The sequence below is a fragment of the Poecilia mexicana genome, unplaced genomic scaffold (genome assembly GCF_051168715.1).
Source record: "Poecilia mexicana isolate PSO_F unplaced genomic scaffold, ASM5116871v1 scaffold_23, whole genome shotgun sequence".
NCBI lineage: Eukaryota > Metazoa > Chordata > Actinopteri > Cyprinodontiformes > Poeciliidae > Poecilia > Poecilia mexicana.
Genome location: NW_028263392.1, coordinates 22,070,920 through 22,084,686, shown reverse-complemented (window position 1 = coordinate 22,084,686; position 13,767 = coordinate 22,070,920). Strand labels below are relative to the sequence as shown.

Sequence of the window (13,767 nt, the reverse complement as noted above, 5' to 3'; positions counted from 1 at the left end):
TCAGATGGCAACCAGGTGTGAGTCAGTTGCCTCAGAACCAACCGGTTCTGAGCGGTTTGGTTTCGAGGGTCTGCTAAAAATGAAGCAAAGAGTTTTGGGTCAAAGATATGAATAATCAGGAGGGTTTCAGTGATCTGGACCCGATCCATGAGGTTCTGATGGGTCGACAGAACACGGTCAGGTGGATCTGCTAAAGAAGATTGATGTTGTATGTAATCTATATTTAGCCAGGTGTCTCCATCTCAAGGAGATTAAAAATCTATTTTTCAAGAGAAATCAGGACTGGCAGCAACATTCAGAATCACAAATCAAAACCCAAAGAAAATACAACAAATAAGAAAAATAACAGCACAGGCAGTGAAAATAGGATTAGAATACAAATTCATGTTAAAGCATTTACAAAAAAAAGCCTTATTTACAAGCCGAGGCCTTAAAAACCATCTAATTCAACTTAAAGTTTTTCTGCAGGATTTTCAGTGTGAACATTAGAAACAGTTGATAAAGTTAAATCATCCATAACTGCCTGGGAATGTTGTGACAATGAGGGACAAGAGAGACGGGCAGTAAAACCCAAGATGGCTTATTGGATAAAAGCAGAGAGGAACGCCGTCGACCTGTGATAAAGCCAAACGCTCCATAAGACCCAGAATGCAGCTCAAACATACAAGCATAAAATTCACGGCACAATAATCGAAAATGGGCAAAAAGTGGCAGCAACAAGACGTTTCCTAGCCTCAAATGATAAAATCGAATTCTGAAATAAAAACCCAACTTGAACTTTTTGACAAGCTGTGGGGAACAAAGAAATCAATTACAAAACCTAAAAATGTATTCTGAGCCTCGATCCGGTGCCTCAACAGTAATGATGGAGGAATAAACTTTACTTTAGATATCTGAGTGTTTAAAACTAACTTTAGATTACACACAACCTCATCAAAAGCTGCTTGGTGAACTTTTAACTGTATTGCAGCATAAAACAGCGACAACAATTAGCATTTGGGAGATTTTTATTGAAACTGTTAATATAGATTATAAAAAGAAGGGGACCTAGGACAGAACCTGGTGGAACACCCCTGGATACTTAAAGGCAGGTGGAAGGATGACCACTGAGACCTGCCAGACAATTTGTTTTTAAACCAACTGATTGGAGAGAGTCCGATGTAGAGAGACTTTTCAGTAACATTTCATAATCAGCTGAATAAACAAGTCAATAAAAAGTGCTGCAGTGTTGAATTTTTACCTACAAAACAGATTAAATCATTTAATGCTTCTAAAGTTGCTGTTTTATTTATTACTATTATTTGAAGTGACAGGGGATATTATATTTTCAGAATCTGGATCAAATAATCCAGAAGATTACATCATCTAACAGGTCGTGACCCTGGAAGTTCAGATGGTTTTATAGAACCTGAAGGGTTTCCAGAATCCAGATCTAAAAGATCCGGATCAGGAATGAGTCAGGTGTCAATCAGAAAACAAGTGTTTCTGGGATTTCATGGAGAACAGTTCAAAGCTTTAATCTTTCATAAAACTTGTATTTTCTTTTATTTAGGGTCAGAAATCCAAAATTTGTTTCTGTTCTCCTGAAAATGACTTGAACTTTGTGTTTCCAACAAATAGGAGCCATCAAACACATACCTTCCACTGGTTTGGTGACAATGCCAGTAACCCCACCAACAACGCCCTGCAGAGACACGGTTTGTTACTGAGATGCATCAGATCACTGCTGGTCCAGCAGAACCAGAACCGTTCCTCTCCAGACCTTCAGCAGTCCTTTTCCTCCTTTGGCCAGACTGTCTTTGAAGTCCTTCGCTGGCCGGTTCATGTCCTCCCGGCGCTCCTGCTGGAACTCCTTGTCCATGGTCATGGCAGCCAGGCCTTTACCCATGGAACCTGTGATCTTGGAGAACATTCCTGCAGCGCCACCTACAGGAGAAACACCCATGTTGGAAGCACCAACCACAGAAATCGGGAGCCGTCACAAGTTAAATCAACATCTTTCTCCAAGGCTCTTACCAACAGTTGAACCAAAAAGGCTGCGGACCCCGATCGCCAAACCTTCAGCAAACTCCTCTGGACCCTCAACGGCTCCCTGGCAAACACACAGAACCCCTTTCCATCAGAACCTCCACCTGGGTCGGGTTTCATGTGGATCTCGCGATAAACTAGATGTTTTACCTGGAATGGTTCATAAAAGAAGGCTTCCACGCCTTGGGACAGGCCTCGGATCACTCCGAACGGATTACCCAGCACATCCAGGCCGAGAACCAGAACATACATCTGCTTAAGGAACTGCAGAAAGATCAGAAGTCCAGAAGTTCACAACACACACTTTGGCAGGAGCCGACCCAACATCCCAGGCTGGACAGTTAGAGGATCAGGCTAAGGAAGGGCAACGATGTTACCTCTTCAGAGTAGTGTCGGCCCACGGCCCACATCAGATTCTCTTTGCTGTAGAACTGGTACCTCACTTCAAAGAAGGCCAGTCTGACAGAAACACAGAGGAGAATCAACATCCAGACAAAGAAACTACTTCAGCAGCCATTTCTGCGCAAACAGAGGATACTTACTTAAAGATGATATCGTCAACGTTGGTCAGAGTAGCACCGATGCTCTTCAGCACCAGGTTCAGGGACTGAGTAATGGGGTTCTCCTGGACAGAGTCACCATCACTGGAGCCCAGAGACAGACTGAGGTGGAGCTGGAAGGCAAAGCGGGACCAGTGAGGGCTTTCTGCACAGCCGTCTGGACAGCCTCCAGAAACAACTCTCAGGTTGGAGGTTCATAACATATTAGATGAATTCAGTCTCATCCAGCAAAGAGAGCAGGACTGAAGTTACCTTGACAGGTGAGATGTGAAAATGCTCGAAGAAGCTGAGTCCCGACACGTCGGACAGAGAGGCGTCGGTCGGCTCGGCCTGAAGGCGCTTCAGATCTCCTTCGATGAGTCCCGACTGAAACACAAACAGCTCAAAGAAACATCTCATCTGTGAAGTTTGAGGAAAATATCCAGTTTCTGCTTTTCTTCACCTTCTTCCTATCATTCTGCAGGTTAGCAGCTGGGCTGAACAGAGCTGCAACAGCATCAAGGAAACCTTGGTCGATCTTCAACGCCATCTCCTGAACTAGAGCCATGAAGTACCTGAAGCACACAGGAAGGTTAGAAGACTCACCTGAATCCAGGTCTCGCTCACAGAACCTGGTTCCCTGCTGTGGTTCTTACTTAATCTGGGTGACGTTGCTGTGCTGGTTGAACCTTGTGATGACAGACACATCGATGAAGGGTTTCGGCTCTGAGGAGGCAGAACTCAGTTAGACTCTCTGCAGTAAGTTTGAGGCTTAATGGGAATAGAAGGACACACCTGAGTCCAGAGCGATGGACTTTGGTGGAGGGACTGGATGGAAGATGATGGGGAAAACCGCACCGGGCAACTGGTTGTCCACCTGTAACCAATAAACCAGTGTTTGAGTCTAGGAGAGTGAGGTTCAGTCCAAGTGTGTGTCCAGGTGTGTGAACGTTTACCTGCAGCCAGTGCAGTTGGGCTCTCAGGCTGCGCTGGTGCAGTGACCTCTTGAACTCCACCTGGATCCCAGACAGGAAGTTCCTCCTCACAGGGCACGAATGGGGTTGCCGCATCATCATGACAGCTGGACGGAGGTTCACCTAGCAACGGGTGACATCATAAACTTACAGTCATCTCGTCAGACAGAAGTCTGGGTCAGATAAATACATATGGACCCCTGACTGAGTTGCTTGTGGTGACCTCTGACCTCCAGGTTGCTGTCCAGTCTGACCCAGCCTCCCTCCGTCTTCCCACTCAGCTGACTCTGGTAAACCTTCTCCAGCTGGTTGATGTTCTTCTGACTGAAGGACTTCCAGCGATTCTTTGGCTTAAACTCCCAAACCACGCCGGAGCTGTGAGGCAGAACCGCAGCAGAGTCACTCCATCAGCAGCGCTGGACGCTCAGGACTAACTAATGACTGAAAAGGCTTAAAGTGCCTGGATATTTGTTGTGGCATTACCATATTTATTTTAAAAACACTTCAAGAATTATCGTACAATGATTCAAAAGTTTTTTTAATGTGTTTCTGGAGGCATCTGTGCCTCCACTGTTCAGTCAGATAACATCATGGAGTTTACCTGGTGATGCCGATGTACGCAATCTCCTGCCGGTTGCCGTTGTTGATGAGCGACAGGCCGAGGTTCTGCAGAGACACTTTCAGTTCCTGCTGACATTGTTCGAGCTCCTCCGACTGCCGAGCCTTGGTGACCACGCCAGTGTCCTCGGTGAACAGCAGCACCCGCTGCCGTCCATCCAGGAAGGACACCCAGTGGATCTGAGCCTGGCCATCATAGGTAAACTGACTCACATCATCCTGAAGGAGGCAAAGCGAGACGCTCTATGAAGCGGCTGTGCTGGAGGTTTTAACGGCATCCACATTTACAGGCAGCTGGTTGTGGAACAGAAAGGACTGAAGGGCCCAGAGTTAGCTACTGGAAGACAGGAGGAACTCGTCTTCAAATCAGCAGCTGGACCTTCCAGCAACTCTCAAGACACAAAGTATTTTCTGTTAGCTCCATGTTGCAAACACCTCTGGGTCTTCAAGAGATTGACGGATTTTTCATTTTGCTTCGGCCATAATTTTCAAAAACATGTAGCAACCTCAATAATACATACTGTCTCGTGAATTGATTAGGACTTTGCTCATTTTGTGGCTGCAGAAGCTTCAGGTAAGACTATAATGACGTACAGTTGTGTTCACTGTTTTTGTTTGACTTTCAACTTCTACACCTCAGTACGTTTCTAGAAGTTTAGTAAAGGGTTAGAAAACCAGCAGACCCAACAGGCCTGATGTTCAAGCTGCTGATTCTGTGAAACTGAATCATTTACTGAAAGGGGCGTGTTCAAAAAGTAGCAGTCCTGCGTTCAATCAGAGAGGTCATTGATTATAGGAAATAAATAGGTGTTAAGCAGGTGACCCTTATGTAAGATCAAGGCAACTGATGCTGCTGGACGTGCATTTGTTCTTGAACAAAGAGTAATAGGAATCGCTTCATGACACTGTTCAGAAGAAGAGTATTGTTTAACTAGAAAATTCCTGAAGAAATTTAAATGGGGCCTGCAGAAGTGTGCCCATTGATTTGGACCTAGCATTTTAGCCACAGAAAACACATCTGTACAGGTCTGACATGGTTCACCACCAGGTCCATCACCATAATGCGATAGCTGACTGGGTTCACCACTACACTACAGTGTCTGAACCCCATGCACTGTGAAACTCAGCCTGAGACCGACGACTATAAGCTTCGCACATGTGGTTCTCACTCACGGTCCAAAATAAAAATTTTGGACCGTGAGTAATTGTTTATTTCTAGAAGTTTTTCAACCTTCATACTAAGGATTTTAATTCACACTCAAAAATTCAGAGAAATAATTTTACGTAAGCAAAATATGAATAGTCACAGGAAATATGTATTCTTCCCACAATGCATTGAGACCTGTCACTGCGCCTGTTTGTGAGACTGCTGACTGCCTCTCTCTGGGCCCCGTTGCTATGGTAATTAACCATCTGCACCTGGGCTGGCTCTGTCTGGGCCCCGTTGCTATGGTAATTAACCATCTGCACCTGGGCTGGCTCTGTCTGGGCCCCGTTGCTATGGTAATTAACCATCTGCACCTGGGCTGGCTCTCTCTGTCAGACAGTATGCTGGAGACAGAGTTTCTATACTTTTGAGACAGTCGGTCTCAAGGACCCTGACAAAAAATCATAAGCCCTAGAAAAATTTTGAAAATATTTTACGGGAGCAGGCATGTGTATCTATGTCATGACCAACTTTGAGGTCAATAGGGCGATATTTGTGAAAGTGAGGGGGAGTTAAACAGAGTTTTGGAGTCAGACCTCTGCTGTGTGTGTTTCAGAAAGAAAGATTACTGATTCTGTGAGACACTCAATCTCCATCATCTCGTTTTTCTCAATTTATGTCGTCATTTTAACTCAGAATCCCACAAAAATAATAGCTCCCTTCTTGGGATCAAGCTGAACGTCTTGATACCATTTTTGTGGGGGTGCACGGAGCGGTACGGTCGCATTAACGGTGATGGAAGAAAAATAAATAAAGAGATTGCTTGTTGGGAGTAGAACAGTAGGTTCCTGCCATGCATTGCATAGCAGGCCCCAATTAAGAATTAATAAAAGAGGGGAGAGACACATAAAGCAGTGCAGAAATGACAGGCTGTTCAGCTAAAATGATCTCAAACTCTTTAAAATGGCACCCAAAACCAGAAAGAAGAGAAAGAAAAAAAAAACAACTATTCAAATGGCTCAGTCTGAAACTAAAATGGCAAAGGCTCAGCCAATGATCAGCTCCAGGAGGATCAGAGAAGATCTGCGATTGGCTGCAACAATCACATCACGTCAATGTAAAGCCAAGCTGCCAGCAAGAAACCCCCTGCAAAGTCCCACTGTTAAAAAAAGATGTGCTGAAGCAGCTGCAGTTTGCCAAAGAACATACTGGCCTAAAAAGAAATGGCATAATATTTTGTGGACTGATGAAAGTAAAATTGTTCCTTTTGGTTCTAAGGGCCACAAACAGTTTGTCAGACGTCCTGCAAACTGAATTCAGGCCACAGTGAAGATGATGAAGCACGGTGGTTCAAGCATCATGATATGGGATGTTTCTCATGGTGTTGGTCCTATTTATCACATACCAGGGATCATGGACCAGTTGGAGTAAAACTGGAAGAAGTCATGTTGCCGCATGCTGAAGAGGAAATGTCCTGGAAATGGGCATTTCGGCAAAACGGTGACCCATCATGGTTCCAGAAAAACAGAATTCAAGTAATGGAGTGGCCAGCACAATCCCCAGACCTTAATCCCATAGAAAACTTGTGGGCTGACGTAAAAAAATGCTTCTCATGATGCAAAACCAGGAAATACAAACCAACTGGTTCCCAATGTGTTCCTGCTTTAGGTTCTCTGTGTCTGTGAGAGTGGTTGTATTCATTCTGTTTACTGAAGAAACTTTGGTAAAAGTAATTTATTATTTTGATCTAATGCTCATATGACAAAGTAAAGGTTAATGGTCAACTCTCAGTTGTTCCTCCAATCAGAGTCACACAGGAAGTTCAGACTGGTTAAGCTTAAAGAGAGATCTCTTTAGAGGTGAGAAACTTTTTGGAAAAATTGGATTTACCAGCAATAGGCACTAAACAAAATGCAACACTGACTTGTCAAATTACAGTGGAAGAGATAACAAAGGCAATTGGCAGGACTAAAACAGGAAAATCACCAGGGTCAGATGGTCTAAGGCAGGGGTGCCCAAGTCCAGTCCTCGAGAGCCACCATCCTGCAACTTTCAGATGCATCCTGCTTCAACACACCTGGATCAAATGAATGGCTCGTTATCAGGCCTCTGTAGAGCCGATCCCGGTCTGTTGGAGTAAGGGTACTTCTAAAAGTTGCAGGATGGTAGCTCTCGAGGACTGGACTTGGGCACCCCTACACTCTAGGGGCTTCTTTTTTATAAAACCCTTAAAGAAGAATTAACACCAGTTTTATGACTCGTTTAACTAAAGTCTCAGGACGGCAAGATGCCTCCTTCTTGGAAGGAAGCCATTATTTCCATAATTCCAAAGGAAGGCAAAGACCAAGAATACTGCCACAACTACAGACCGATATCGGTACTAAATGTAGACGATAAACTGTTTTCCTCCATCATAGTTAAAAGAATGGAAAATTTAATGCAGGATTTAATTGATGAGGATCAAACTGGTTTTATTAAAGAAAGACAAACACAAGACAATATAAGGAGAACTCTAAATATCATAGATCATCTGCAAGGTAGAGGGGAGGGGGCAGTTCTGATAAGTATGGATGCAGAAAAAGCCTTCGACAGGTCAATTGTATAAGGTTTTAGAAAGATTTGGATTTAATGAGACATTTATAAGTTGTATTAAATCAATTTATTGGGAGCCAACTGCAAGGATTAAAATAAATGGCAATCTGTCAGGAAGATTTACTCTGGAGAGGAACGAGGCAGGGATGCTGCGTCTCACCGAGTCTCTTTGCATCGTTTATAGAGTCACTAGCTCAGGTGGTTAGACAGGAAGAGGAAATAAAAGGGGTGGAGATAGGAGGGGAAGAACATAAAATACGGCTGTTTGCAGATGACATTCTGATTTATCTGAAAAACCCAAATGATTTTTTTTAAAACAGTGAGTTTTCAATGTGGGCTACCCAAAAGCATGCTAATGCATGGCTAAGGATTGAAGAAAGTGTTTGTAAACCCTACCACTCAATAAATCTGTTAAATAAACGACAACGAGAACTCCCAGCCATGGCTAAAGATAATTTTCTAATTACTAATACCATTAAAGCATGGAATATTCTGAAGAAAATGTTTGGACAGAATAAAAACTTTTCATGTCTGACAACACTGGTAGACAACCCGGATTTGACAGTAGAGGGCGCTGGTCCTGATCTTAGGTCATGGCGGGATGCTGGCGTTGCTAGGATGCATGATCTGTGGCATAGCGGAAAATTCAAGACATTTGAAGAATTTACCCAATATGGTATTGCTTCCAGGGACTTCTATAAATACCTTCAACTAAGGCATTATGTTAAGGCAAAAACTGACTCATTAGAGGTGGATTGTTATTTACTTGATAAAGCTATTCTTGATTGTCATAAACGTGGGAGATTTGTGTCAAGATTCTATGCCGAGTTACAAACGCTAAGGAAAGATAACTTGGAGAATTTACGATCAACCTGGAGCAGAACTCTGAGAAGCACAATTGATTCAGAAGCATGGGAAGACATCTTGACTCTGCCTTCCAGAATCTCAGTATGTAACTGATATAAAGAAATGCAATATAATATGTATACATATCTCCATATATATATAGCAAGTACACACCAGGAAGCTCTCCAAACTGTCCTAAATGTAAAGTAGCTACAGGAACTAGAATTCACTGCCTATGGGAATGTAAAATTATAGAGGCATTCTGGCAGGCAGTGTGTCGCAAAATCAGCTCTGCTATAGGACAAACAGTTCATCCTGGTCCAGTGCTTTGTCTACTTGGACTCATACCCACTCACCTGGGTACTCACAAAGAGACTGTGCAATTCTTATTAATGTTGGCCAGAAAAGTGATAATGGTTAAATGGACAGGTTGTGATGCCCCATCGATCCAGCTATGGAAAACCTTTTTTCTGAAGTGATTGTATTAGAAAGATTGAGATACTGTCTGGATGGAACATTTTATACCTTTAAAAGAAGATGGGAAAATGTTCTTAATTATTTCTAAATTAACAAAGTGAACCTAAACGACATGTCATTGAGTCTGTAGCTCAACTGGTGTCTGTCAAGAGAATGCTGTGACTTCTTTACATGCCTCCAAATTTTCTCTTCTGACTCTGGTAGCTGTGCTGTGAAAGTTTTGTCTTTTTTTTCTCGATTGTTATTTATATGTTTGTCTGTATAAATCTCAAAATGCCTAATAAAGATAGTATTTTAAAAAAACTGAGTTTGCTTTCAAGGTTTATATGGAACGGGAAGAAACCCAGGATCAGATATAAACCTCCCCAGAGGAGCTCTGGGTTTACCAGCCCTAAAAGAATATTTCTGGGCCGCACAAATTAGACCTCTGGTATGTTGGTGCAATGATGAGTATGTTTCAAAATGGAAGAATCTGGAAATGGGTAGGAAAGACATAGAAGCTAGAAATTTAATGGGACATAAAAAAAAAACTCTTATGCAAATTAAGCAACAAGCTAGATTCAATAACTAAAACTACAATAGAAATATGGAACACAGTAATTGATCATTATAAATTAGAGAAGGAAACAAGGAGTTTGAGCTGGTTTGCTTGGGACCCAAGGTTCAAACCAGGAATTTATAAGTTTCAAACAGTGAGATAAAGGTATTACAGCAATGTGTAAACTGGCTGAAAGGGGCAAACTGCTGAGCTTTAATAGCTTAAAGGACAAATATGAACTGGAGGATCAAGACCAGTATAGATACCTGCAAATAAAAGATTATTATGAGAAAGAGATAAAAACCAGCGTAAGTAAAATAGAGATATTTCATGAGGCCTATGAGGGAAATAAATTCTGAGTTATTTCAGCACTGTACCAGGGATGGCAGGCAGGGAGACATCTACTATTAAAGAAAAATGGGAAGAGGAACTGAAGGAACACATAAGAGAGCAGGAATGGTTTAAAATCTGTAAAGTGCAGTGCACAGCCACCTGCTCCCGTGTGTGGAGGGAATTTAATTGGAAAAATATGATTAGATTTTCCATAACCCCAAAGATCAGGACCAGGATGGTCTCCAGTTCACAGCCATGCTGGAGACTCTGTGGTCAGACTGATGTAGGCCACACACACATTCTGGTCCTGTGAAAAGCTAACCACATACTGGCATAATGTTTGTCTCATTTTGAAAAACATATTGGGGTATGGAATACCCAGATCATGTAAAACACTCTGCCTGGGCTGCCTCACACACGACGTCATTCAAAAGGTAATATGACTTTATGGTATAGACAAGATCCGCCTACGGTGGAGCGGTGGCTGAGCGGTGGCTGAGCGGTGGCTGAGCGGTGGCTGAGCGGTGGCTGAGCGGTGGCTGAGCGGTGGCTGAGCGGTGGCTGAGCGGTGTGGAGGAGAAAATCACACGTAGACTGAGACTGCAGGAGGACCAGTTTGTTGTAAAATGGGAAAATGGAGCGATTAGAGCTGTAAGGAGGATGCCACTTTTATAACCAGTTAAATATGGACATGGATGTTTAACATTGTATATGAAGATGAATTATTGATGCCTCTCCACTGAATCTGTTCAGAAACGTTCAATAAAAAATAAGTAAAAAAAAGACAGATGTCTTGAAGCTACATTTAACTGTGGAACGTAGAACGGTTGTCCTGCTGGCCAGAATTGATCGACTAAACTTAGTTTATGATTCACAGGAAAGTTAAATCTTCAAGGATTTCCTAGATTATACAGTATATTTTTGAGTTTATGAAGAAAGATGTCAACACCGCTATTTTTTTATTATATCTCTTGATTTTCCGTAAAATATTATGTTCAGCTACTTTTTCTGATTGTCCTGTTTTGAAATCGAATGTGCAGAGTCCTCGATGCATTTGTTCTTATTAAAATACAATTTATTTGGCAAATTTTGAGATTTACCCACCTTTTGAAACACACTGCTATTATTATGAACATAACCGTATGTCTACCGTCCAGAAGGCCCTGAAACAGATGAAGATGTGTGCAGACAGACCTGCAGCAGGTCCAGCTCCCCTGAATGCTCCTTGCAGCTCCAGCAGAGCTTGCGGGTTCCTGCAGGGTCGTCCCAAACAAAGCGTCGGGCCTCGCAGGGTTCCAGCTTGTGGATCACCTCTGAACCACTGCAGGAGTCAGAAATATAGTTTCAGGGTGAGGAGAAAAAAATGACTCGAGCGTCAAGTTCAGTCTGGAGCCAATTTATCTGCAATGGGGACGGGCCACAGTTACAGAGGACCTGGTTGGTGTTTAGTGGTTGAAATGTTATCAGCCAGTTAGTAGAGAAAGATTTAGAAACCATGGGAGCATCGCTTCATCGGCCTCTTCTTCCTGAAGCGCCCGTCATTCTGGAAGGGAGTAAATCAAATCACACGACCTTCTTCCTTCACTCCAGACTCCAATCATTCTGCTCCTTTGAAGCCTTTCCTGCGGTCAGCATCTTTTCTGCTGGGTCTGAAGCTGTTCAGTCCCGATCTCCCCAGTTCCCGTCACACTGACTAGAAACATTTCCACTCAGTGTGTGAGTTTTGCTGTTGTTTCTTCTTCCATCTGATTTCAAAAGTTTCTATAATAACCCATCATAACAATCATTTGGGTTCTTTTTCTGAATACATTTCTTCCTCCAAGACGACTGTCTCCCCATTTGTTTCCTCTGCTTGATGCCAAAGATGGACCGACCGCACATGAAGGCGTCACCGGGCCGTACCTGGGAGCAGAGCAGCTGGTCAATGTCTGAAGAGGATCTGTGCCTGACGGAGGACCAGACGTCGGTGCAGCGATTCCTGGGCTGCCGCCTCCTTCCCTTAGACTTCATTTTAATAATAAAAGCCTCTAAACGTCTTAGAATAGTTTCTGGTGTCAAGTTCCCTCAGTTTCTTGGTGCGGTCATCTGAGCCGGGCCGCAACTGTCACATGTAGCCAGTTGTTCAGAGCACCACATGCTCACACTGGACACTAATTACACCACCCAGAAGGTTAAAGGTCACAGCGTTATGGAAGTACAGATGAGAGAAGAAACCTGTCGGATAGCATCATGTTAATCTTTTCTGATACGTTGCAGCAACCTGGTTTCTTTGGACCGTTTTGTCTAACCTTCCTGTGATAGGGTAGGGTTACGGTTAGGTGTGTGTGTGTGTGTGTGTGTGTGTGTGTGTGTGTGTGTGTGTGACCTCTGCCTGTAGCTGATGGTGGCCCAGGGCGTGTGGTTAATCAGCAGGGCGGGGGCGGCTCCGTCATAATATTCACTGAAGCTGATGATGGTGGCGTGATTGGAGACGTTGATGTCCACCATGATCCCTCCACACTGCAAAGACTCTCAGGTCAAAGACTGGAAGTGCTTTAAAGGTCAAAGGTCCAGAGACAAACACTGACCATGTCCATGCTCAGCAGGGTGCCGTTGTCTTGCTGACTGAAGAAGAAGAACTTGGAGTGGGACAGTGATCCCACCACTCGGACACAAAGCTTGTTGGAGCCATTCTCCGGCCACAGAGGGAGGCACTGCAAGACAACAGCAGGAGATCGAAACAGGCCAGGTTCTGACCCGGACCGGGTTCTGCTGCCGGTTCTCCTCACCTCGGTGGACGGAACGTAGTGCCACCTGGTGGCCGTCTGGCTGAGGAGTTCTCCCACCTCCAGTTCGTATGAAGACTTGTTGACCAGCGTGTAGAACGGACTGAAGGTGACGATTCTGGTCAGGTTGAAGCTGCTCATCTGGATGCTGACACCCACCTGCAGGGGGCGACAGGAGGAACTTCACAGAAGAGCCACTCGGAGCTAAAACCAGTAGGAGACAATGGGACGTACCAGAAAGTCCATGTTGGTGGAGGGACAGCGGACGCAACCGTAGCTCCCCACTGTGTCCAGGGAGAAGCCGTCAGAAAAGGAGCTGGTGGAGATGCAGAGCTGCAGCTGCAAAGCGACCACACATTGTTTTAACGCAGTCATGCTGATTAATACGCACTGTTCCTTATGAAATAAATTCCAATTCACATGCAGGAAGAAGATGCTAAGACCCAAATCCAGATGGAGGCTCAGGCAGAAAAACCAAAACTGAGCCGGTCAGCATCTGGGGAGCCGAAGTTTGATTTAGGAAAAAGCAGATCTGATGGATGGATGAAAACCATCCAGTGATGGAGGAAATATGTCCAGTGACTGATTGACCTAGGGCTGATCAATCTGATAAGTGAAACTGGGCCGATATTGACAGCTGATTATTTCCCCCTTGTTGCTGTGTGTTGGTGATGTAGTGAAGGATTGTGTGAAATTTAACTGAAGCAAAGAAAAGCCAGTGGTATGATCGAAATGGTGGAGAAACACACACACACACACACACATCTATATGTAAACCAGAGGCCTCAGGGTAACGTGAACCAGGAGGCTCCATTTGTTAAAACCACAGGACTGAATTGGTTCTGGTTCTGCATCTTACGGTCTGATCAACTTCTGCCTATGTCGAGGCCGTTTATCTTCCTCAAGATAA

General features: G+C 43.9%; 1 protein-coding gene across 4 annotated transcripts in view; it reads right to left on the bottom strand.

Annotated features, from left to right (window-relative positions):
* The window catches only part of vps13c (vacuolar protein sorting 13 homolog C), an 88,103-nt gene that overhangs the window by 8,663 nt on the left and 65,673 nt on the right, over nucleotides 1-13,767 (bottom strand). For all 4 annotated transcript variants that reach the window (XM_088003234.1, XM_088003235.1, XM_088003232.1 and 1 more), the window contains 18 exons: nucleotides 13,092-13,196; nucleotides 12,861-13,016; nucleotides 12,660-12,785; nucleotides 12,458-12,591; nucleotides 11,287-11,413; nucleotides 4,143-4,378; nucleotides 3,772-3,916; nucleotides 3,524-3,664; nucleotides 3,363-3,444; nucleotides 3,224-3,293; nucleotides 3,031-3,142; nucleotides 2,841-2,954; nucleotides 2,571-2,701; nucleotides 2,406-2,487; nucleotides 2,179-2,292; nucleotides 2,017-2,092; nucleotides 1,763-1,926; nucleotides 1,639-1,684 (listed from right to left, as the gene is read on the bottom strand). In XM_088003234.1, the coding sequence (XP_087859360.1) occupies nucleotides 1,639-1,684; nucleotides 1,763-1,926; nucleotides 2,017-2,092; nucleotides 2,179-2,292; nucleotides 2,406-2,487; nucleotides 2,571-2,701; nucleotides 2,841-2,954; nucleotides 3,031-3,142; nucleotides 3,224-3,293; nucleotides 3,363-3,444; nucleotides 3,524-3,664; nucleotides 3,772-3,916; nucleotides 4,143-4,378; nucleotides 11,287-11,413; nucleotides 12,458-12,591; nucleotides 12,660-12,785; nucleotides 12,861-13,016; nucleotides 13,092-13,196 (2,161 nt within the window). The remainder of the gene's footprint in view (nucleotides 1-1,638; nucleotides 1,685-1,762; nucleotides 1,927-2,016; nucleotides 2,093-2,178; nucleotides 2,293-2,405; nucleotides 2,488-2,570; nucleotides 2,702-2,840; nucleotides 2,955-3,030; nucleotides 3,143-3,223; nucleotides 3,294-3,362; nucleotides 3,445-3,523; nucleotides 3,665-3,771; nucleotides 3,917-4,142; nucleotides 4,379-11,286; nucleotides 11,414-12,457; nucleotides 12,592-12,659; nucleotides 12,786-12,860; nucleotides 13,017-13,091; nucleotides 13,197-13,767) is intronic.